The sequence below is a fragment of the Acanthamoeba castellanii genome (assembly GCF_000313135.1).
Source record: "Acanthamoeba castellanii str. Neff unplaced genomic scaffold scf7180000084660, whole genome shotgun sequence".
Taxonomy (NCBI): Eukaryota; Discosea; order Longamoebia; family Acanthamoebidae; genus Acanthamoeba; species Acanthamoeba castellanii.
The window spans coordinates 128891-149024 of record NW_004457356.1 but is presented as its reverse complement, the minus strand read 5'-3'; the positions used below and the strand labels follow the sequence as shown (position 1 = coordinate 149024).

General features: G+C 57.3%; 4 protein-coding genes across 4 annotated transcripts; 2 read left to right on the top strand and 2 right to left on the bottom strand.

The window, feature by feature from the left end:
- Positions 1 to 711: 711 nt before the first annotated feature.
- ACA1_106830 (uncharacterized protein) lies at positions 712 to 1341 on the bottom strand (the record flags this gene model as incomplete). The annotated part of the gene is made up of 1 exon (XM_004336277.1): positions 712 to 1341. One exon carries the CDS (start codon positions 1339 to 1341, stop codon positions 712 to 714), a length of 630 nt encoding a protein of 209 aa, XP_004336325.1.
- Positions 1342 to 7092: 5751 nt separating this feature from the next.
- Positions 7093 to 9453, top strand: ACA1_106820 (ATPase, AAA domain containing protein; the record flags this gene model as incomplete). Its single annotated transcript, XM_004336276.1, has 9 exons — positions 7093 to 7146; positions 7343 to 7436; positions 7594 to 7722; positions 7821 to 7876; positions 8033 to 8191; positions 8336 to 8480; positions 8694 to 8911; positions 9067 to 9231; positions 9391 to 9453. 9 exons carry the CDS (start codon positions 7093 to 7095, stop codon positions 9451 to 9453), a joined length of 1083 nt encoding a protein of 360 aa, XP_004336324.1.
- Positions 9454 to 9805: 352 nt separating this feature from the next.
- On the top strand, positions 9806 to 13649 carry ACA1_106810 (FHA domain containing protein; the record flags this gene model as incomplete). Its single annotated transcript, XM_004336275.1, has 16 exons — positions 9806 to 9876; positions 9995 to 10130; positions 10265 to 10301; positions 10431 to 10502; positions 10612 to 10901; positions 11073 to 11181; positions 11332 to 11380; positions 11468 to 11555; positions 11772 to 11885; positions 12003 to 12163; positions 12197 to 12246; positions 12752 to 12872; positions 12982 to 13021; positions 13163 to 13238; positions 13316 to 13409; positions 13496 to 13649. 16 exons carry the CDS (start codon positions 9806 to 9808, stop codon positions 13647 to 13649), a joined length of 1662 nt encoding a protein of 553 aa, XP_004336323.1.
- A 140-nt stretch (positions 13650 to 13789) lies between these two features.
- ACA1_106800 (EF hand domain containing protein) lies at positions 13790 to 19698 on the bottom strand (the record flags this gene model as incomplete). Its single annotated transcript, XM_004336274.1, has 22 exons — positions 13790 to 13927; positions 14034 to 14158; positions 14239 to 14317; positions 14402 to 14485; positions 14553 to 14626; positions 14715 to 14807; positions 14912 to 15332; positions 15489 to 15599; positions 15769 to 15894; positions 16001 to 16144; positions 16258 to 16389; positions 16544 to 16745; positions 16865 to 16986; positions 17168 to 17494; positions 17649 to 17846; positions 17988 to 18170; positions 18343 to 18457; positions 18554 to 18708; positions 18961 to 19062; positions 19156 to 19231; positions 19399 to 19522; positions 19590 to 19698. The coding sequence occupies 22 exons, from the start codon at positions 19696 to 19698 to the stop codon at positions 13790 to 13792; spliced, it is 3240 nt and encodes a 1079-aa protein (XP_004336322.1).
- Between the last annotated feature and the right edge of the window lie 436 nt (positions 19699 to 20134).

Sequence of the window (20134 nt, the reverse complement as noted above, 5' to 3'; positions counted from 1 at the left end):
TCCTGACGATCCTCCTCTCGATCGCCGTCTTCAACACGCGTGTCTCGTTCATGGGCGCCCTGGGCATCCTCGTAACGGTGGCGGGTGCCATTCTCTACAGCATCGTCAACCACAACAAATGGTGATCGATCATCACCTTTCTCTACACCAAACAAACAAAAGGGGGCTAAAACTCAATTTTATTACTTGCGATGGTGACAATGACGAAGAGGGGCGCCCACCCAACAATTGGAGTTCCTAAGCTTCATTGTTGACACCTGGCGCAAACTGACATTCTAGGTTCCCTGTCAGAAGATCCACAACAACCACAACATTGCTCCACTGCAAATCCCACATGAAACCTGAGAACCAAGTGTTCATGAAAAAGGGTCAGTGACTCTTTTGCCATTTTTTCAGCTTTTTATGTGCAGATCCTGCAGAAAGAGAAATGGTTGAGTTTGAAATGTACAAATCAAGAGCTGTGTTGTTGTGCAAATCTGGGTGGTCTTGTGAAATGTGATGTCTGGGAATACTGAGGTGTTGTAGAAGTTAGACTGAAGAGGGGTGAGTAAAGAGGTTTATTTGTTTATTAAGAAATGGGCTCACCAATTGAAAGACTTGCAACTGGAAGTGGGGGTTAGGTGTGTGGAGGGCAGAATATAGGGAGTGAGGAGGGGATGGTTGAGGGTGTTGAAGGCATTGGTTGTGCTCTGGAGGGTTGTCATCCACTCCTCAAGCAAGGAAGTGCATGGCCCAGGTCACATAGTCCTTGGGTGGGTACTCAAAGTTGGAGGCCTTGTTGGTGAACAGCAGGAGGTACCAGTAGTTCATGACAATGCTGATGGGAAGCAGCATGTTGTAGGTGGGTTGGGTGTCATAGACTGTGTGGATGTGGTCCTCAGTGGTGGCTGGGAAGTCAATGCTGGTGAGGAGGAAGCTGTAGAAGCAGGGATGCAGAAGCACCTTGTTCTCAGCCATGAGAGCAAGGCTTGCTGGAATAGGTTTGATGTTGTCCTTGTTGGCAGGTGGTAGAGGAATGTGGGAGAGGTAGTAGTAAGGAGCACCAATTGGAGGGCTTGGAACCCAGATGGTGTTGAAGGGGCAGTCAGTGTGGCAGAAGAGAACAACAAAGAAGCCACTGACATGAGGAGGTGCCAGGTGGTCAGAGGTGTAGGCAACCTTGGAGAAGTGGAAGGTGAGTGTGAGCTTGTACTCAAGGTTGGCATGATGTGTGAGCGCGGATGCAAGGTGTAGAGGGTTGCTGGTGATGAATATGCCAATGCCATGCAAGTGGTGAAGTTGGGTTGCTGTATTGTTGATGTTGAGAAGGTAGTTGTTCTGGTTGATGCCAAGATCATGCATAGATTGAGACCTGCATAAGGAGAAGAGAAATAATCAGTCATACTAATCCAATGCATTGGATTGTCCACACACACATGAACAGGAAAGCAGACACATGATAAAAGCAACATGAAAAAACAAGTGTAATAAAATTAACAATAAAAAAGAAATACCTGATCCAATGCACATGCACAGGAACAGGAAAGTGGAAATGCAACAACACAATTATAAAATAAGAAATATAATAAAATAACACTAAAAAATAACTATGTGATCTGATGCATGTTGGATTGGGTGCATGCACAAAAAAGAGAATGTTGTACCAGTTGCTTTTTGAGCTCAAGGCAGTGTTGAATCATTCATGAGACTGTGGTCTGAAGAGCACTTGCAAATCTCTCCACTCATGCCAAAGTGGCCCTCTTGGCTGCCTTCTTCTTCTTGAGTCAGCCTTCTCAGCTGGGGTCTTCTGTGATTTAGGAGGGATGGGGGGAGGAGTTGCAGGCACTGCATGAGATAAGTCAGCTACAAGAATGAGAAGTCAAGGTGATTGTGAGCATGGAGTACCAGACATTGGTGCTGTAATCTGCAGGGTGGAGTTGGGGTGAGCTGCAAACTTGCAGCAGCAGGTGCGGTTTCCTTGAGTGATGAGGACACCCCAAAGAGATCCTGACTCTGTGTGGCCTTGTCCTCCACATTCTTTTCCTCTTTATGTTGTTCCTCTGCAAGCAGCTCCTCCTGATTTATGAATAAAGCCAACTTTAGAAGGAAACAAAGGAACACTCCAGCAGGGACTTGCAACCTACAAGTGTGACTTTCCTGAGGAAGATTTGGTACCATGTCTGTCCCTTGGCTAGAAGAGGTGGAGATGCTCTGCCCAGCCTTCTGCAGCTCCTGTTCCTCACACAGGGCCAAGAGACTTGCACGCTGCTCCTCATCCTCAATCTGCATTCCAGTTGAGAGTTTGGTCTTGGGGATGTGTTGAACTGTGGGGTGCTGCTGGTAGTAGTCTGCCACTTTGAGGTAGATATCTTGCAGAGACAGGTCAAGTTGCTTGAGCTGCAGATCCAATAGAGATGCAGCAGCCCCAGGATGGGTTAGATGGCACTCTGCTTCCTTGGTGTCAGCAATGGCCTTCTTGATGGCCAGAGTTTGTTCATGCACTGTCTTCCAATGCTTGATGAGCTCCTCCAAGTACTTGCCTGATTGCACAATGGTAGTGTAAGTGAAGCAGATAAGATGAAATAAAGAAGAAGTGAAGCAGTGCTAGCTTGCTGCTGGCTGCCTGGTAGAGATTGGATGGGGTGACTTGGTGCTGAGGTGGTAGTTCCATATTCTCAGCCTAGATGAAGCTATGGAAAAGGAGGTTAGGAGAAAAATGAGGCCTCCATGGAATAGTGGTGATGGAGGAGGAGGAGAAGGGAGGGGTGGAACCTTATTGCCTCTGCATGGTTGCTGAGATTGTTGAAGATTGTGTAGGCCTTCTTGAGGGCATTGGGGGTGACTGCTTGACCTTCCTTCTGCAAATTGACAAGCAATTTTGTTGTTAACACATATTCATAAAAAGCAGGAAATAGCATCTGATGTGTGTTGGGAAGTTGGTGTAAGCAAGATGTTGCAAGCAGCAAAAATTACAACTTACTAAATTTGTTGGTGTTGTTTGGGTCAACATGTTCATCTTTGTTGAGATAGTGAAGAGGATGCTGTGGCTGTGGAAGATTCCCAATTCCTTCACAGGAAGAGGTGTTTCAACCCATGTATGTCAACAGGCTGATGATGAGCTGCATAAAACAGGATTGGAGGAGATGTGTCCATATTGCAATAACACAAGAAGACCATCTGACATGTGTTGGATGAGTGGGATGTGCAGATACAAGGACATATATAATTCAATGGTTGATGTGTAATTAGCACATAATGACTTGGGTGTACCAAACATTGTTGCATTGCCAAGGTTGATTAAGCCCTTGCCATCCTCAATCCACTGTTGGTGCAGTTTGGCAGGCAGCACATCAGCTCCTGACACCTTGGGGTTGCTGGTATCCAAACAACCAGTGCTACAAAGGTGCAGACTGGCCAGGTCAGGCTGGTGCTGAAGGCTATGCCAGTGAGGGATGGTCTGTGGTATGAATAAAGCAAAAAACATACCAAGTTCAGCAAAGGTAAGGTCAAGGAAGTAGCTGGCCTTCTCCACAACACTAAGTGTTGCCTCTGGAAGAGCAACAGGATGTCTTGGGGTGATGCAGACCTTCTTGACTGGACCCACATCCACATGTTCCTTACCCTTTGCCCCAACTTCCTCCTCCTCCTTGTGCACCTTGTCCTCCTTCTCCCTCCTCCTTGTGACTAGCAGTGTGCTTCTGTCCCTTCCTCCTGGAAACCAGACTTTCCTCCTCTGGCTCCTCCTCTGGCTTCTCCCTTTCCTCAGGCACCTTCTTTGCATTGATGGAGCAGCTTCACCACACCTTCTGCCTTCTTCTTGAAGCTCTTGCTTCCTCCAAGATGGTCAATGAGGCTCTTAAGGTTCACAATGGTGATGTTCTCCACTTTGATCTTGCTCCAATTTGACTTGCACCAGTCCTTCACTTCCTCAGCCAACATGGATGCTAGGCTGAGAGGCAATGCCAGAGCAGTGGATGATGGAGTAGGGGTGGTGGACATGGCTTTCACTGAGTAGGCTTGAGGGTGATGTGTGCAGTAGGTGTGAGGCTACAAAACCAGCAAAGCCATCACACTGCTTTTAAAATACTCTGGACCAATGATGTTAAAGTCCTACTTGAAATCTTCAGTGCTTCCTGGCAGTAATTTGGCAATTAAATCTCCTTGTGTTGATGATCTGATGTGTGTTGGATTGGCAGCATGTGCACACTCTGATGGCACCTGTGAACAAATCTATTCCAGTAGTGCAGGAAACTGTGTACTTCTTGCCAATAATTTGCCCTGCATCTTCCCAACACTTGGTTGGTCCATTTAGTGCTTTGTTGTTAGTGGATGACCTTGTGTTTCTCAATGCAATGGTGTATAAAGTCCAGCCATCCATTGTCTCTCTCCACCATAACCAAGACCACATCTCAACTGCCATGCAGCCTGACATCCTTCCCAGTGTCCCAGTTACCTCATGACCCCCTTCCTCTCCATGACCATGCCCTCATCCCAACACACTCCCTGCAAGTGCAGGAAGTTGACCCCAGAGCAGTGCCCAGGCCCCACCAAGCCTGCTTGACTAACTGATGCCACCAAGATCTCCTCCCTTGCTGATGCCCCTTGTTGCTCCAAGAACTGCCTCTCACTCATCTCTGTAGAGCAGATCATGTCACTTAGGGAGCGCTATGCAGCCTGCAATGAGTTTGAACGCAGCTCCATGATCATCACCATTATGGGTGCCTCTGCCTGTGATGACAATTCTTGGATGGATTTATGCCTTTTTGGCACACCCTTCTGTCTTGCTGGTTTTCACAGGGCATATGGGTTCAGCTGCAAGAAATGGGTCTGGTGCCTTGTCATCTTTCAACATGGCAGGGCTGTGGCCATTCATGGACACCAAGGCAATCATCTGAGTTCACTCCCAATTGGTACCTACCACCTCCACCACCACCATGCTTACTTCTGTTGCCTGACCACCATCTCAACCCTTTGCTCCAGGTGTTCCCTGGACTCTCCCACCCTTGGCACCAGATGCTGAGATTTCTCAAGAGCTGTTTTCTCACTGCTCCTCTCTTCACCTCTGCTGAGCTCCAGGAGTGGCAGGACACACTGGACCAACATTGGACTGAAGCCATGGCTTCTCCACATGCTGTCCCCACTCTATTTGATTCCCTCACCCCACACTCTTCTGCTTCCCCGCTCACTGACAATGCACTCACTGCCAACATCTGGGTTGCCATCTGCCCAAGTGAGGATGAGACCCTGAGATGTTGGAGCAGTTCTGGTTTGCCAAGATTACTGCTGTCTGCAGGATTATGAGTTGAATGATGGTCTCCCATCTTACTCTCTCAGCATCTTTTGCAATGTACACTTTATTGTCAAGAAGTGCTTGATAATCTGTACATCTTTTGCATCAGCTAAGGAAAAAGAGTCACTTACCCTTTTTCATGAACACTTGGTTTGAGTGTGCCTTGGTGAGTAGGCTGGAGGCCATGTTCTGGTGTGCTGGTGTTTGACATGATAGCAAGCACCATCTGGGCCAACATGAAGGGTACTTCCATCACCACATGCCCCTTGGTGTCCCAGTCTAGCTTGTCCTTTTCTATTGTCTTAGTGCATACATTCCTTCTGGTCAGGTGCTCTCATATATACCACCTGGTTGTCAGTGACATGTGCACATTTTCTATTTCCCTGGTTGGTTCTTGCTTTCAACATCACTTGGGAGTTCCACATCTGCCAAAGGACACCCCAAACCCAGCTACTTGTGCGTGACCGGAGTAGGAAAAGAAAAAGAAAACAAGAAAAAGAAAAATGAACAAGTTGACGTAGCGGCAACGACAACAACATGGCGGAGGAGCGGAACTCACCGGCGGTGCTCGCGGGATGGGAGGCGCGTGCCGTGCGGGAGTTNTGGGGGGACTTTGCGTGGGAAGAAGCAGAAGAAGTCACAAGGGGGGACGAGGGGGCTGCTACTGTTATTACATCGCTGCAGCCCCGGGAGGGAGCCGAAGCACTCGTGCTGCGCGGCCTGTGCGGTTCAGCCCGCGCCGCCCTCTACCCGCCGCCGCCGCCGGCTGCTGCTGCTGCTGCTGGAGCAGGAGGAGCGGTAGGAGGGGCGTGGGGCCGCGGCGGGTGTGCGCTGCTGGTGGGGCGGCCGGGAAGCGGCAAAACGCGCCTGGCACGGGCCGTGGCGCGTAGCAGCGGCCTTCCCATGCACTCCTGCATGCGCCCGACCTCTTCCGCCAGAGTACGTGCCTTGCTGCTGCTGCTGCTGCTCTCCCGCTTGCCTCCTCCTCTCCTCTTGTGGCCGGCAGCAGGCTCAGGCACCATTCCCTTTTTTCGGAGTGGCTAACGCTATGAGGCCACCACGTGGTGGCCATAACCAACGGCTCACCTCCTCGTACGCTTCCTCGTCCTGGTTGGTGTGTCGACAGACGAGGGAGAAAGCGAGGCGGGCCTCGTGCGCGCCGTGCTTGGAGGAGGAGGAGGAGGAGGAGGCCAAGGCGACGACGCGGATGACTCCTGCTGCTCGCCGCTGCTGCCCCGCATCGTGGTGGTGGACGACGTCGACGTGCTGCTGCCCTCTGCCCGCCGATCGGGCCTCCCCCGTACGTTATCTCTATCTACCTCTCTACGGCTATACACCTGTTATTTATACCTGGATGTACCTCTCCATCTCTATCTCCATTTCCATATCCATGTTAGGCCATGGCTTTCTTTCGGCGCATGCCCAATCCCTCCCTCGCCCGCACATGAAGTAGTACAGCAATGTTGCGCTCTCAGCTGACTCACTCGCGCGTGTCGTGTGCTTGTGTGCGTGTCATGTGTCGTGTGGCTTGCTGTGTTGCAGCGGTGGAGCGGCGCATGAGCAGCATCATGCTCTCCCTTCTCGACAGCCTTCATCTGCCGCCGCCTCGCGCGGACCGCCCCTGGCAGCGCGTGTTCGTTATCGGTAAGTTGCCCCCCCCCACCCGCGTGGCTGCACCGCCTCTCGATCGCTGAGGCGGCGTCATTGAACATGGACCTGAGCCCTTTTTCTGACTCTTGTCGCTCGTGCCCCTCTGGCGGTGGCCTCGGGCCACAGGAGTGACGAGTCGCCCGGAGGCGCTGGACGCGGGGGCGCTGGCTCCCATGCGCTTCGGGGGGCGCGTGTTCGAGTGCCCCATTCCCACTCCCGCCCTGCGGGTCCTCCTCATGCGCCGCCTCACTACCCATATCCTCTCCATCCCTCTCCCTTTTGGTTGCTGTGTTGTGTTGTGTTGTGTTATGGTTCTATCTGGGAGTGTGCGCGTGTTGTTCTTATTCTTTGATTTATCTGCCTCCTTGACTCGCGGCACGGCGTCCCTTTGCGCGGGATCGGTACGGGCCGGAATACGACCAGGTGGCCCGCATGGAAGCCCACGCCTTCCTGCCGGCCCACCTGGCCGCCCTCTGCTCCCACGCCGCGCTTGCCGCCCTACGCCAAGCCCGCACAAGTTCGCGCGCTCCTTCCCTCCCCTCTCCTTGTGGTGAATTGTCATCAACTCAACCTCCCCCGGTGCTTTGTGTGATTACACGCACGCACTGCCATGCCATGCAATGCAATGTAATGTTATGTAACGTAACGTATGGCAGTACTCATTTCAGCACCAGGTGGAGGGGATCAGACAGCAGCTGCGGGCAACGAGGCGGCCGTCGTGGTTACGCCCGACCACTTTCGCGAGGTCCTCCCCATCGTCAGGCCGCAGGTCGCCCTCCTTACCTCCGGCGTTGCCAGCGTGGGTACGTGCCCACAATGCCTCCCCGCTGGGCCGCGGGGGAACCGAGTTGCGCTCCTGCCCCTGCCCCTGCTCATGTGTGCTACGTACGTCTGCTCCCAGGTCGACACACATTTTCCGAGCTGGGGGGACTTGGCCAAGCCATTGCCCTCCTCAAGGTAGCCGAGGGGTTTTGTTGCCGCTGTCGGGTGCTGGGGATATGCTTCCGTAACTCTCTCTCTCTCTCTCTCTCTCTCTGTGTGTGTGTGTGTGTGTGTGTGTGTGTCTGTGTGTGTGCTGTGTGTCGTTGGTGTCGCGTGTGGCGGTGGCGTCAGGCTTCCGTGGTGATGGGCTTGGAAGAAGAGTCGCGGTTCGCCCAGCTCGGCGTGTCCCCTCCTACCGGGGTGCTACTCTACGGTCCCTCCGGGTGTGGCAAGACCGCCTTGGGGCTCGCTCTCGCGCAGTCGACCCACGCCACCTTCATTCCCGTCAACGTACGGCGTGCGTGCTGTTTGTGCGTGCGTGCGTGCGTGCGTGCGTGCGTGCGTGTTCTTTCCGTGATGACCTCTCTTCCACTGTAATGGGCGCATGGTGGTGGTTGTGATGCTGCATCATCGCCGTCGACCGTGACGGTGCAGGGTGCGGAGGTGGTTCACAAGGTCGTGGGAGAGTCGGAAAAGGCCATCGCCCAGGTGTTTGCTCGGGCACGTGCGGCGGCCCCGGCAATCCTCTTCATCGACCAGATCGACATGCTGGCCCGCCCGCGCGGCGCCGATTCCTCGGGTATATAGCCTCTCACCCTTTCCTGCTTTTTCTGTCCCCCGAGAGACCCTCCCTCCCGACCAGGTGACCATACACTGATATGTAGGTGTGTGCGTGTGTGCGTGTGTGCGTGTGTGCGTGTGTGTGTGTCTTGTGTGTCTTGTGTGTCGTGTGTGTGTCGTGTGTGTGTCGTGTGTGTGTCGTGTGTGTGTGTGGTGCATCTATCTCTCTCAGCTGAGCGTACGATGGACCGGCTGCTGTCGTGTCTGCTGATGGAGATGGACGGCATTACAGCCAAGACGACGCCAGGGGGAGGGGCAGCCGAGGGGAGGCCGCCCGTGATGGTGGTGGCCACCACGGAGAGCAAGGCCCTGATTGACCCCGCCCTCCTCCGGCCTGGTCGCCTCAGCATCCACATCCATCTTCCCCTCCCCGATCCCGCCGCCCGATTGGTACGCACCCCAAACCTCCACCTCCATCGCAACTGCGTTTGTCCATCCGTGTCGGCGCCACAACGGAGCAGGCCTGTCTGGCCAGCCATAGACGATCCTCACCCCACGGATCATGCCTGACTTGTTGGTTGTTGTTGGTTGTTGCGCGCGCGTAGGAAATCCTGGAGCGTAAGCTGGCCGGTCTGCCCGCGCAGCAGCTGTCGAGGGACGACCGAGAGTGGCTGGTGGGCTCCACACCCGGGTGGAGCGGAGCCGACCTCGACAATCTATGCCGCGAGGCCGCACTCTACGCTCTTCGCCACGACATCACAGCACTGCATGTTCGTACCCCTCCCCCAAACCACGATCCCCTCGTCGTTTCTGTGCTCCATCTGGACGCGTCATCTATTTATTTCTATTTCCACACACATGTGGCCTAACCCTGTTGCCGTTGGTGTATGAATGTGGTGTTGACGGCGGGCACGTGGTGTCACCAACAGGTAGAGCGGGGCCATTTTGAAGCAGCTCTGCAGCTCCTCCAGCGCAACGCCGCCACGGCCTAACAACGGCCAGCAAATTAGAAAACAAAAAATCAAAAAAAAACAGAAAATAAAAAGACAAATAATTCTGGGCCAACATTTTGATTCCAGTAATTTCTTTGGGGGACAAGCGATTGATTCCTTGCCCTCTTCTACACGCGAAGAACAAAACGAGATGGAGGCTCACGCAGTTGCTGCCGCCCGGGCACTGGATAAAGTCGGGGGCGATGTAGACAATTCCGAGTTGGAGCGTACGGTAGATGATGTACAGCAAGATCACCAAACCCCTGAGGGTGGAGGCACCACCGCGGTCAGCCCCTGGGGGCGCCTCGTGCCGGTCGGTGGGAGCACAGGGCGGGGTTCTCACGCAACGGGGATGGAGGTGGTAGAACTGGCGCCCGACCAGCCCCCACTCCTTCTCGGCCGTTCCCCCGACTGCGACCCCCGGTACCGTCTCCTTCCCAAACATAGCTCTTGTTTGTTTGTTAAAACCGCCACTTGGTACCCGCAGCAGCTGATGGTGGTGGTGGCTGGTGGCTGGTGTCGTGGGTGCTGGGGCGGGAAGGTGCCGGTTCGGGGACAAGCGGATATCGGCGCGCCACTGCAGGCTCTACCGCGAGCGGGACGCAAGTGCCGGCCACTACGTGGTCGTGCTAGAGGACCTCTCCTCCAACGGCACCTTCGTCAACGGAACCAAGGTTGTTCCCGTGGAGGACCCCATTACCCCGCTCGACACACACGACACGACACACCACACCACACCACACCACAAGCTGACGGGTCGTGTGTGTGCGTGTGCCGTGTGTGACACGTTCGCTACGTGCTTCTTCCGCAGGTGGGCAAAGGCAAGCGCCGACATCTGTCCTCGGGAGGTGCGTGTGCGCCGCCCTAAACACGCTGCCTGCTGGCCTCCGCGCAATTATACGTGGCCACGGCTGCTGACGTGGGCGCGATGGGCCTCTCACACGTGTGTTGTGTGTTGTGTGTGTGTGTGTGTGCAGACGAAATCGCTCTCACCAATCTTGCGGTCCGGGGTGTGCCGGGAGAGGACCGCGTGTGCTACCTCTTCCAAGGTGTAGACCCTCCCTTCGCCCGGCCCGATCCGAGAAACTGGTCGTGTGTTGTGCGCTGTTCGATCTCCACCCACGCACGTTAACCCTCTTCCCTCTCCCCGAATTGCAGCTGTGCCACCACCACCACCACGACGTGCTGCACAAGACGACGACAAGGAGGAGGAGGAGGAGGCATCCACTCAGGAGATCGTCGCCGATGAGGACCCCGTCCCTTTGGCCGCGTCCACTGCCCACGCCCACGCGTCCACCACCACCACCACCACCACTACGACTGCCACTGCAACGTCGGCGGTTGCTGGTGGCGGAACGGATGCGGATGCTGCTGCTGCTGCTGCTACTGCTGGTGGTGGCGGCGGCGGCGGCGGTGGTTCTCCACCATCTGCTGCCACGAAGCGCAAGGTGCAGCTCCCCGCCACCGCCATCCCTCGTCGGTGTGGTGCGGTGCGGTGCAGTGCAGTGCGAGGGAGGGAGGGGGTGTGTACGGGAACGGACTTGCCCCATTGTGGGGCGGGAGGGGGCGGGAGGCGCTCGCCTGGGCTCACGATGTGCCTTTCGGGCGGGGCGCGGCAGAAGGAAGACGAGGCGGCGGAGCGGGAGGAGGACGACGAATCGGAGCGGGACAAGAAGAAACTGCGCAAGATCGAGGAGACCTACGAGGACAACATGGTCTGCGGCATTTGTACGCATGCCCCTCCCCCGCACCACCCCTGGTGCGTTTCAACGTGCGTGAGAGGGAGGGGCCCTATGTACCTGACGGACTCTCCTTCCTTCCTTCCTTCGGCGCATGCGTGCGTGCGTGCGTGGGGGGGTGGTGGTGCTGGCGAGTCAGGCCAGGAGTTGCTCTACAAGTGCGTCGCGCTCTTTCCCTGCATGCACAAGTACTCCCTCCTCCTCCTCCTCCTCCTCCTCCCCCCCAGCCCCTCCTGATGCTGATGCTGCTTATGTCGGGCGTGTGGGCCTGTCAGCTTTTGCGCGTGCTGCTATTCGGAGTGGCGAGAGCGCGGCAACAGCCAATGTCCCCAGTGCCGCACCCACGTGCAGGGCCTCTCCAAGGTATGTACCTGTCGCTACATCGACATTTATTATCTTTATATCTATTTAAATATCTATATTCAAAATGGCTCCAATGCCCTCCTCCTCCCTCCCCTTCCCCTTCCGTGCGCGTGGAAAGTGGGGGAATGAGGTGCCGCTGCCTAAGGTGCCACGTGTACCATGGGTGGGTGGTGGATGGGTGGGTGGATGGGTGGATGGGTGGATGGGCGAGGGCAGAATCACACGATCTGCGCCATCATCGAGTCCTACATCGAGGCCAACCCGGAGAAAGCGAGAGACCCCGAGGAGCTCAAGGAGATGGATGCCCGCTCCAAACTCACCGACGAAATGGTGTGAGCCTCCTCCTCCCCTCCTTCCCTCCTGTTCATCACAGCTCCTCCTCCCTCTCCCGCTTCACCTCACGCATCCTTCTCTTCCCTCCCCCCCTCTCTCTTTCGCTGGGGCCAGCTCCGCCGGGTCATCACCTACAAGGGGGGCAAGAAGGCCAAGTCCAGCTACGACGACGACGACGAATGCGATGATGACGACGACGAGGACGACGAGGACGAGGACGAAGGAAGCGAGGAGGACGATGACCGCACCTACCGCCCTCCCCTGTTCGCCACTTCGTTCCCCACGCCCCTGTTCGGGTCCACTTTCAGCCACTACTCTGGCGGATACCGCACCATCTGCCGTCAGTGCGGCACTGCCGGTACGCTCTCTGCGTGTGTGTCGTGTGGTTCGTGTGTGTGGTTCGTGTGCGTTGCGTGTCGTGGTTGTGTGTCTATACCGTGTCCGTGGCTGTCGTGGAGCTCGTGGTCGTGGTGGTCGTGGTGGTCGTGATGGTGGTGACGGGGGTGCCTGCTCTCACCCGGGTGTTGGTGCGTGCGCGAAACTGGGCTGATGGCTACCACCTGTCGCAGGGCCTGACGGCTTCAAGTGTCCATCGGATGGGGCGGCCCCACACCACCTCTGCTCCGCCTGCGGCCAGCCGGTACTGCTCCTCCTCTCGCCCTCTAAAAATAAATAGTAGTAGTGGTAGTAGTTGTAGTAAGAATAACCAACAACAACCACAACTAGTTCCCCGATCGCGGAGATCGATGCCCGACGCCCATCAAATGTACGCCCCCCCCCGCAAAATATCCCCCCCATTCCGCCGCCAGCAGCAGCAGCACGGTGGCGACGAGGGACGACTGACTGACGGGAGGAGAGGGCAGGCGAGCTGTGCGACAAGCCCTATTGCGACCTCTACTGGGGCTGCGCCAGCCCCGTGGGCGTGGGCAAGTTCAAGAAGCTCTCCCAGCACACCTTCACCACCTTGCCGCCGGCCTCCTTCAAGTGCGTCCCCTTGCCCTACCCTGCCCCCGCCCCGCGGATCTGCCGGCTCAACCTCCTTCCCCACCTCCAAAATAATGAAACCTGTTGTTTTTTTCCGTCGTGTGCGTAGCAACAACCCGGCCGAGCAGGAAATCGTGCTGAACTACCTGGTAGGCGCGCCCTCTCTTCTCACGCACGAGAGAGGAAGAGAACAAGAGATGGGGAGAGAGAGAGAGAGAGAGAACAAAACACCAAGTCACTGCTTGGGGCAATTTTACTCACTCACTCACACTCGTTCGTGGTGCACCAAGACGGCCAAGGGGAAGAGCGTCACGGAGTTGTGGCTCACCTGCCTGGCCGATGCCGATTCCGGGGCGATCTCCTTTAGTTACGTCTCTCCGGCTTCTCCGTTTCTCTTGGGCCAAGGAGGCCTGGGCCATTCATCGTGACTGACCGACATGCAGATGGAGTGCACACCCGCAAGAACGTGCAATCGGGGCAGCACGCCTGCTGGTCCTGTGCGCAATACGCCTTCCAAAACCTCGTCTACCTCTACCGGTACTGCTCCTCCTTCATTCGCCTCTCTGGCAGCTGCCTGACCTCTCATTGTGTGCTGTGGTGGTGGGCTGGCCTGTGGCCAACAGGGCCAACATGCCGCCGGAAGACCTTCCCACCTCGGTCACATCACGACCCGACTGCCACTGGGGCCGCAACTGCCGCACCCAGCGTACATACGCGCCCCTCTCCTTTGGCGCAGATGTCGTCTTGAGGCGGCCACTGTCGCCCCACGTTAGCTAACGGTGCTTCTTCTCCTCCTCTACCCCTGGCCCAATCGATCATCACCAGAGCACAACGTGGGCCACGCCAAGCGTTTCAATCATGTGTGCGAGCAGACTCGTTTCTAAACACGTTCACTCTTACCCCTTGGGCGAGACCGGTTACTGCTGGTGGTGGTCCGTGGGGTAGTGGACGAAGCAGGAGATCATGAGCTGCTGGTTGGTCACGGCTGTTTTGAACTCCTCGTAGTTGATCTCGCCGTCCCCGTTCACGTCGATCTGCCGGAAGCACTCGTCCACCTGGCGGCCCGAGCATTGACACGTGAGTCACATTACCAAGGAGGGGGGGGGAGGAGCACCACACCACCCGGTCAGGCAAAGGGAAGTGGGTGGGACAGGCACGCACCATGTCGCGAATTTCTTTTGTGCTGATGGTCTCTCCCTTGGACGCCAGCGAGGCCTTGAAGATGTTGTAGACTTCGTCCGGGGTGAGTGTGCCGCTCCCGTCGACGTCGTAGGCGTCGAAGAGAACTGCACCGCGGAGTTTGGCGCACATCAGCCTGGGGTCGGCTCTTGCATTCCACCACACTGAGGGACGGGTGGGTGCGTACACTTGAGGCGTTCCTCCATGGTGCCCTTCTGCACCACGGACAGTCCCGTAACGAACTCTCTGAAATTGATCTTGCCGTCCTGGAAGAGAGGGACACACACGACACACACGACGCGCCCGGGGTGAGAGTTGCGTGTGGGTCCGGCTTCAGGGAGGGCGCGCACCTTGTTGTGGTCAAAAGCGGAGAAATTCTGTTCAATGATGAGCGGATCCGAGATACCAATTGCGTTGAGACCCGCCTCGAATTCCTGAGCAAACGAGCGAGGCGTTAGTGTGTGCGTGTGCGTGTGTGTCGTGTGTGCGTGCGTGCGGTACCTCACGGCCAACGTAGCCGTTCCGCGCCTGCTTCAACCAATTGGCGTACAGCTTCTCCAGCTCATCGCGGGAGACTGGAGGTGGTGGCGGCGGCATTAGTGGTTGTAATAATCTCCAACGAGCGGACTCACCCAACGCACGCGAGAGGCTCACGGCGCGTACAGTGTGTGGTCTGCTCGAGCTGGGCCAGGAGCGCCTTTTTCTCCTCGCGCTTGATGTGGTCGAGACTGTCGCCAAACGAAAAGGCCTCTCCCTCTGTAGCCGACGCCGAGAGGGCCACGCGGGTAAGTGTTAGCGCTCCGATACGTGCGGGAGGCAACCGGGAGGTGGGCGGGAAGAGAAGGGAAGGGACGCCGTACGGCGGATGAGGGGCGTGGCGAGGGGGAAGTGGAGGGCGGGCATGGGCGAAGAGGCCCCGCTCACCTGCCCGCTCATGTAGCCCCCGCGACGCTGCGTCTGAGGAGAGGACGACGACGACGAGGAGGAGGAGGAGGAACGGGCAGCAGCGGGGATGCGGCGCGGCTGCTGGGCGACGGGTTCGTCGTCGTCGTGCTGCCTGCTCTTCTCACTCCTCTGCTGGTCTGCCGCTGTGTACGCTGCCTGCTCCTCCTCCGCCTCAGCCTCGTCGTCGTCGTCGTCATCGTCGCGGACTGGCACGTCATCGGCGGGGCGCTTGCGCTTGCGGAGCGGGGAGCCAGGGGGCGACGCACGGGGCGAAGGAATGGGCGAACCGCGAAGAGAGGCCGAAGGGGTCGCCAAGGGCGAGAAGGCCGTAAGTCCCTACTCACGTCCACGTTCCCCCCCCCCAATCGTTCGTTCGTTCATTCGTTCGTGAGTTTCTTGCTTCTCCTCCCTCCCCCAATCTTCAGGTGTGTGGGCGGCCTCGGCGGCGGCACGTGGCCGCGTAGGCCAGCATTGGGGGGGGGTAACGCGCACCCGGATGGAGATGCGGAGTTTGAGGGTTTTGGCGGCCTCCTTCAGGTGCTTGTGGATGGCCGTCTCGAGCGAGCCCTGCGAGTCGATCGTGATGGACTCGCCTTCCTCATCCTATATTGGCGAACCGATTCCTGGTTGGTTTATGGTTCGTTGTTGACACAAGGAGGGCGTGGGGGAGAGGCCCCGAGAGAGGGATGAGGGGTGGTGTGTGTGTGAGAGAGAGAGAGAGCAGGCGTGGTGCACACGTCCGCGGTGCCTGCGCCGGCCATGGCCGGCGTACCTTGTAGGTGACCGTGAGCGGACCCACGTACTTGCCCTGCAGCTCGCTGAGGAAGTCCTGGTAGCGCACGTCACGCGGCACCTCGACGACACGGATGTCATCTCCATGGTAGCACTTGACGAGCACCTAGAGGGAAGGGAGGGACGTGTGTGTGTGTGTGTGTGTGTGTGTGTGTGTGTGTAATGTAAAATGTAATGTAATCTGCAATGGCCATGCAGGGAGGGAAGGGTACCTTGTTGTCGAGGTGGTCCTGGTTGTCCTTGTAGTACTCCTTCCACACAGAGCCAATCATCTGAGAGATGTGGCGGGAGATCTTGGCCTCGCTGTTGCCGTCGTGCACGCGCTTGATCTTGAACAGAAGTGACCGTATCTTGTCCTGCCGTCGTGTGTGCGTGTGCGGGGTTTTACGCTGCTGAGCGATCATCCGGCCAGGCGCAGGCGCATCGGCCGTGGGGGTAGCGGAGTGGCGGGTTGGCAGGGGGGGTGTACTTCCACGGGCGCCTCTCCGGGGGTGTGGGAGTTCTGGCGCCAGGCATCGAGCTCGTCCTTGGAGGCGTAGCGCAGCGCCTGGAGCACGCCTCGGATGCTGTCCACGCACCCCATGTCAAACGACAGAGCGTACTGCGTGCGGTGACACACACGAGTCCCCCCCACCCACCCCAAGTCAGTAACGCCGCCGCAGCAGCGACCACCGCAAGTGGTCACGCACCACCACCACCACGACGATACGGGGTGCGATAAGTCGGAGGAGAGAGCGAGTTCGGCCGTGGCTTACCTGGTTGAGCTTTTGCTTCTCCTCGGCCTCCATTTCGCCCACGTTGACGATGTTGTCAAGCGCCGCAAGCACGTCGCGAACAAACTCGAAGTTGAACGAGGGTCCACAGAATTTGTAGATTTCGGTGAGGACTTGGTCGTAGACCTTGAAGTGCACCAGTGACTTGGCCAAGGCCTGCACCACGCCTTGCTTCACGAGATACCTGGTATCCCCCAACCACCAGCCACCACCAGCCACCACCACGGTCATCACGTTCGTTTCATTATTTCAACTATGGGGGTGGTGGTGGTGGAGGAGGAGGAGGAGGAGAGGGTCGAGTACTCAATTTGCGGGGCGTTGCCGCGAGTGATATACTTGACCACCTTGGCCACCTTCCATCGCATGAGCTCATCTGTGGCGAGCAGCTGCAACAGGCGAGGCACGATGTCGGCCTTGATGATGGCCTGCACTCACAACACCATCCACGTACGGCCGTCGCCGCGAGAGTGAGAGAAACGGAAAGGGGGAGGGGATCCTGTGCTGTGACGGGCAGGCCCCTGAGTAGAAGGGGAGGGGAGGGCTTGGCTTGAGAGGGAGGGGAATAAAGGGGGGAGGGGGCAGGTCCACCTGGATACGTTTGCGCACGCCGGCGAGGACAATGAGGGTCTCGCAAACGGCAACGCGCACGAGTTCGTCGTCGGAGCGGAGCAGATGAGCGAGGGCGTCGGTGAGGCCAGAGTCGATGAGGAATTGGGTCTGCTTGTCGTCGAAGCGAAGGACGTAGGTGATCGTCTGCAGCCCCCCTCGCTGTACGCGTGGGGCCGAGGAAGCGAGGAGCTGCACCAGCCGCCGGCACACGTTCGCCTCGGGAACGCCCGGCAGCACGAGCGAAAGTGCCGACAGGACGTTGGCGAGCACGTCCTCATCCCCCGAAAACAAAAAGTTGCCCAGGTGCGGCAGCATCGGTGCGATCTTCTCCGCGCCAGCAGCACACACGCGCGCGTTTACACCAGCCCACCACCATACGAGAGAGAGAGATGGTGAGACTCTTTCGATCGAGCGCGGGAGAGGAGGTGAGAGTGGGAATGGCATAGAGGGGGTGGGTGGGTGTTGGGGGGGCGTGTACCGCTTCCCAGGACGGGAGCTTGCTGCGAGGGTGGGTGACACCGCACAGGATGGAAAAGGTCCACGAGAGGGCCTTGGCCACCTCGAGGTCGGTAACGTTGCCCGAGATATGGAGCAGCGCAGGCACCACCCGATGGTGCAGCAGGTGGTCCCGGCACTCTGGGTTGTGCGCCGCCAGCCAGCCCAGCGCCAACACGCCCTACACGCGCACACGACGTGCACATCGTAGTAAAGGAAGCGACGAAAACGAAGAAGAAGAAGAAGAAGTCGGACGGCGTCAGGGCAATATCGCTTGCTGCCTGCCTGCAGTCTCGTTCTGCGCGCGCAAGAGGAGGGGGACCCGGACCTGCTGGCGGACTTCGGGGACAGGGTGGTGGAGCAGCTTGATGAGGATAGGCACGCCTCCCTCGGAGATGACGAGCTTCTTGAAGAACATTTGGTTGGGGTGGAGCAGTGAGTCCTCGGGTGTTGAAGCGATGCGCGGACCCGGGATGAAGTAGGTCAGAATACGCGCAGCCAGCTCCTGGTGTGCGGAGCAACGACACGGCAGGCAGGGAGACCCGTTAATAATAATATAGACGGGGGGGGGGCTATCGATGGCGCCAGTATGGCGGCAGACCAAGTCGTAGCCCTGGGCAGAAATACGACCGGAAAGGTGCGCGCGAAGCAAATGATTGTGTGGTGGGGGGGGGCACCTGGAGCTGGGGTCGCTGCGGGTCGGACGTCTGCAGGATGTGGATGATGCGCGGGGTCATGCCCGTCTGCACAAACAGCTCGAAGATCTTGATGATCACTTCCGCCACACCGCGCCTGCGACACGACGACACGACGACCGGGGAAGCGTCAGGGCCCTGGCAGCTCCCAATGACCAATTACCCGCAGCGGTCAGTGGGCAACGATATATACCTTTCCTGAGGAGTGGCAAAGACCTCCACGATGGACAAGAGCTTGACCACGTTCGTCATGGCCTCCAGTTGCGATAGCGGGTTGTCTGAGTTCAGGGCATTGTGGAAGGCCGGGAATCGCTCCAGCATCTTCTTGCACTCTTCCAGGTATCGCAGCTGCGTAACCGCACGGTCACGTCCATCGAATCAGGTTTTAATCCACAAGCCACATGCCACGCCAACGATAGCGCGATACGACACACGACGACACGCACGACACACACGACATGCAGCGATCGTGTTCGGTGCAGCAGCAAGCCAGGGAGGGGAGGTGCGGGCCAACAACCTTCTGGTTTGAGGAGTAGGCGGCAGTGGAGGCGCCGGAGGTGCTCATGCGCATGTCTGCGGCATCTGAATCGAGTCGGCCACGCGCTTTTCCTTCTGCAGCTCCGAGCGAATCTTGTCGAAGGTGGAGCCCTTTTTGAACTGGGCGAAGAAGCTCTTGATCTTCTTGTGGACGTCCTTCCTCTCCTGTCTCCTCCAGCATGCGCGCCAAAGGAGTTTTGTTGAGCCAAACAAACGAGGCGCCAGCGCCACGCTCACGAGCGCGAGGCGCGCACGCACCCGATCGGGATTGGATTTCTTCTGGCTCATCGGATCGCTGTTGCCGCTCTTGTGCACCTTGTAGTCCTGCTTGAACCTACGGCGGCTCACCCACCCACCCGCGCCAGACAGAACCAGCACGCGCGCGTCAGGGGCAGGGTCGAGGGATGGGATAGTGTCACCTCCGGCATGATATATAAAAATAAGAAAGGGAAAACATGGTGGTACAAGGGGGGGGCAGCCTGCTCGGCCGGTAGTGCGCACCAATTGGTCATGGCGTCGAGAAACTCTTCCCACTCGATGGTGCCGCTGTGGTCCTTGTCAATGGTCTTCATCAGCTGTGCCAACTCGGCTTCACTGGGCTCCTCATCCAGGATGGCCGTCATCACTGCACCCACCCCAAAAAGTCGTTGAACGAACAATCCAACAAGAACCGCCCGGAATGGAGAAGAAACCTGTCTTGAGCTCGGGAAGATCAATGCTGCCACTGCCATCTTTGTCGCATATGGAGAATGCTTTCTTGATCTCCGCCACTTGCAGATCCGTCAGTTTCTCCTCCTGCATTATCGTCCCGCCCCCGAAATAAATTAATTCTACCTCCATGAAGCGAGCGTCGTGACACCATGATGATCTTGCATGTGACACAAGGTCGAATGGCCAGTACCATAAGGTTACCGATGCGCCTTCCTGCCTCTGTCGAAGAAGTTGTGCCCTCCGCCGCTACGATGCGCGCCAAATTGATGTGCTTCCCCGAAAAGAAAAAATTTCTTCTTCCCCCTTTTGCCCTAAAGGAAGAAAGGAAAAAGCCTGTTCGTTTATTTTTATTTTTCCCGCGTAAGGCAGATCAGAGATGCGGCGCTGCCTCAGCCCGTCCTTGTTCTGGCGCCAACATGCCCTCCTCGCACCAGAAGCACGTGCTTCCTTGCTGCAAGTGCCTCTGGCGCAAGCAGCGCGCCCTTCCGCGTTGTCGGGAGGTATCTTGCGCGGGCGGTTCAAGATG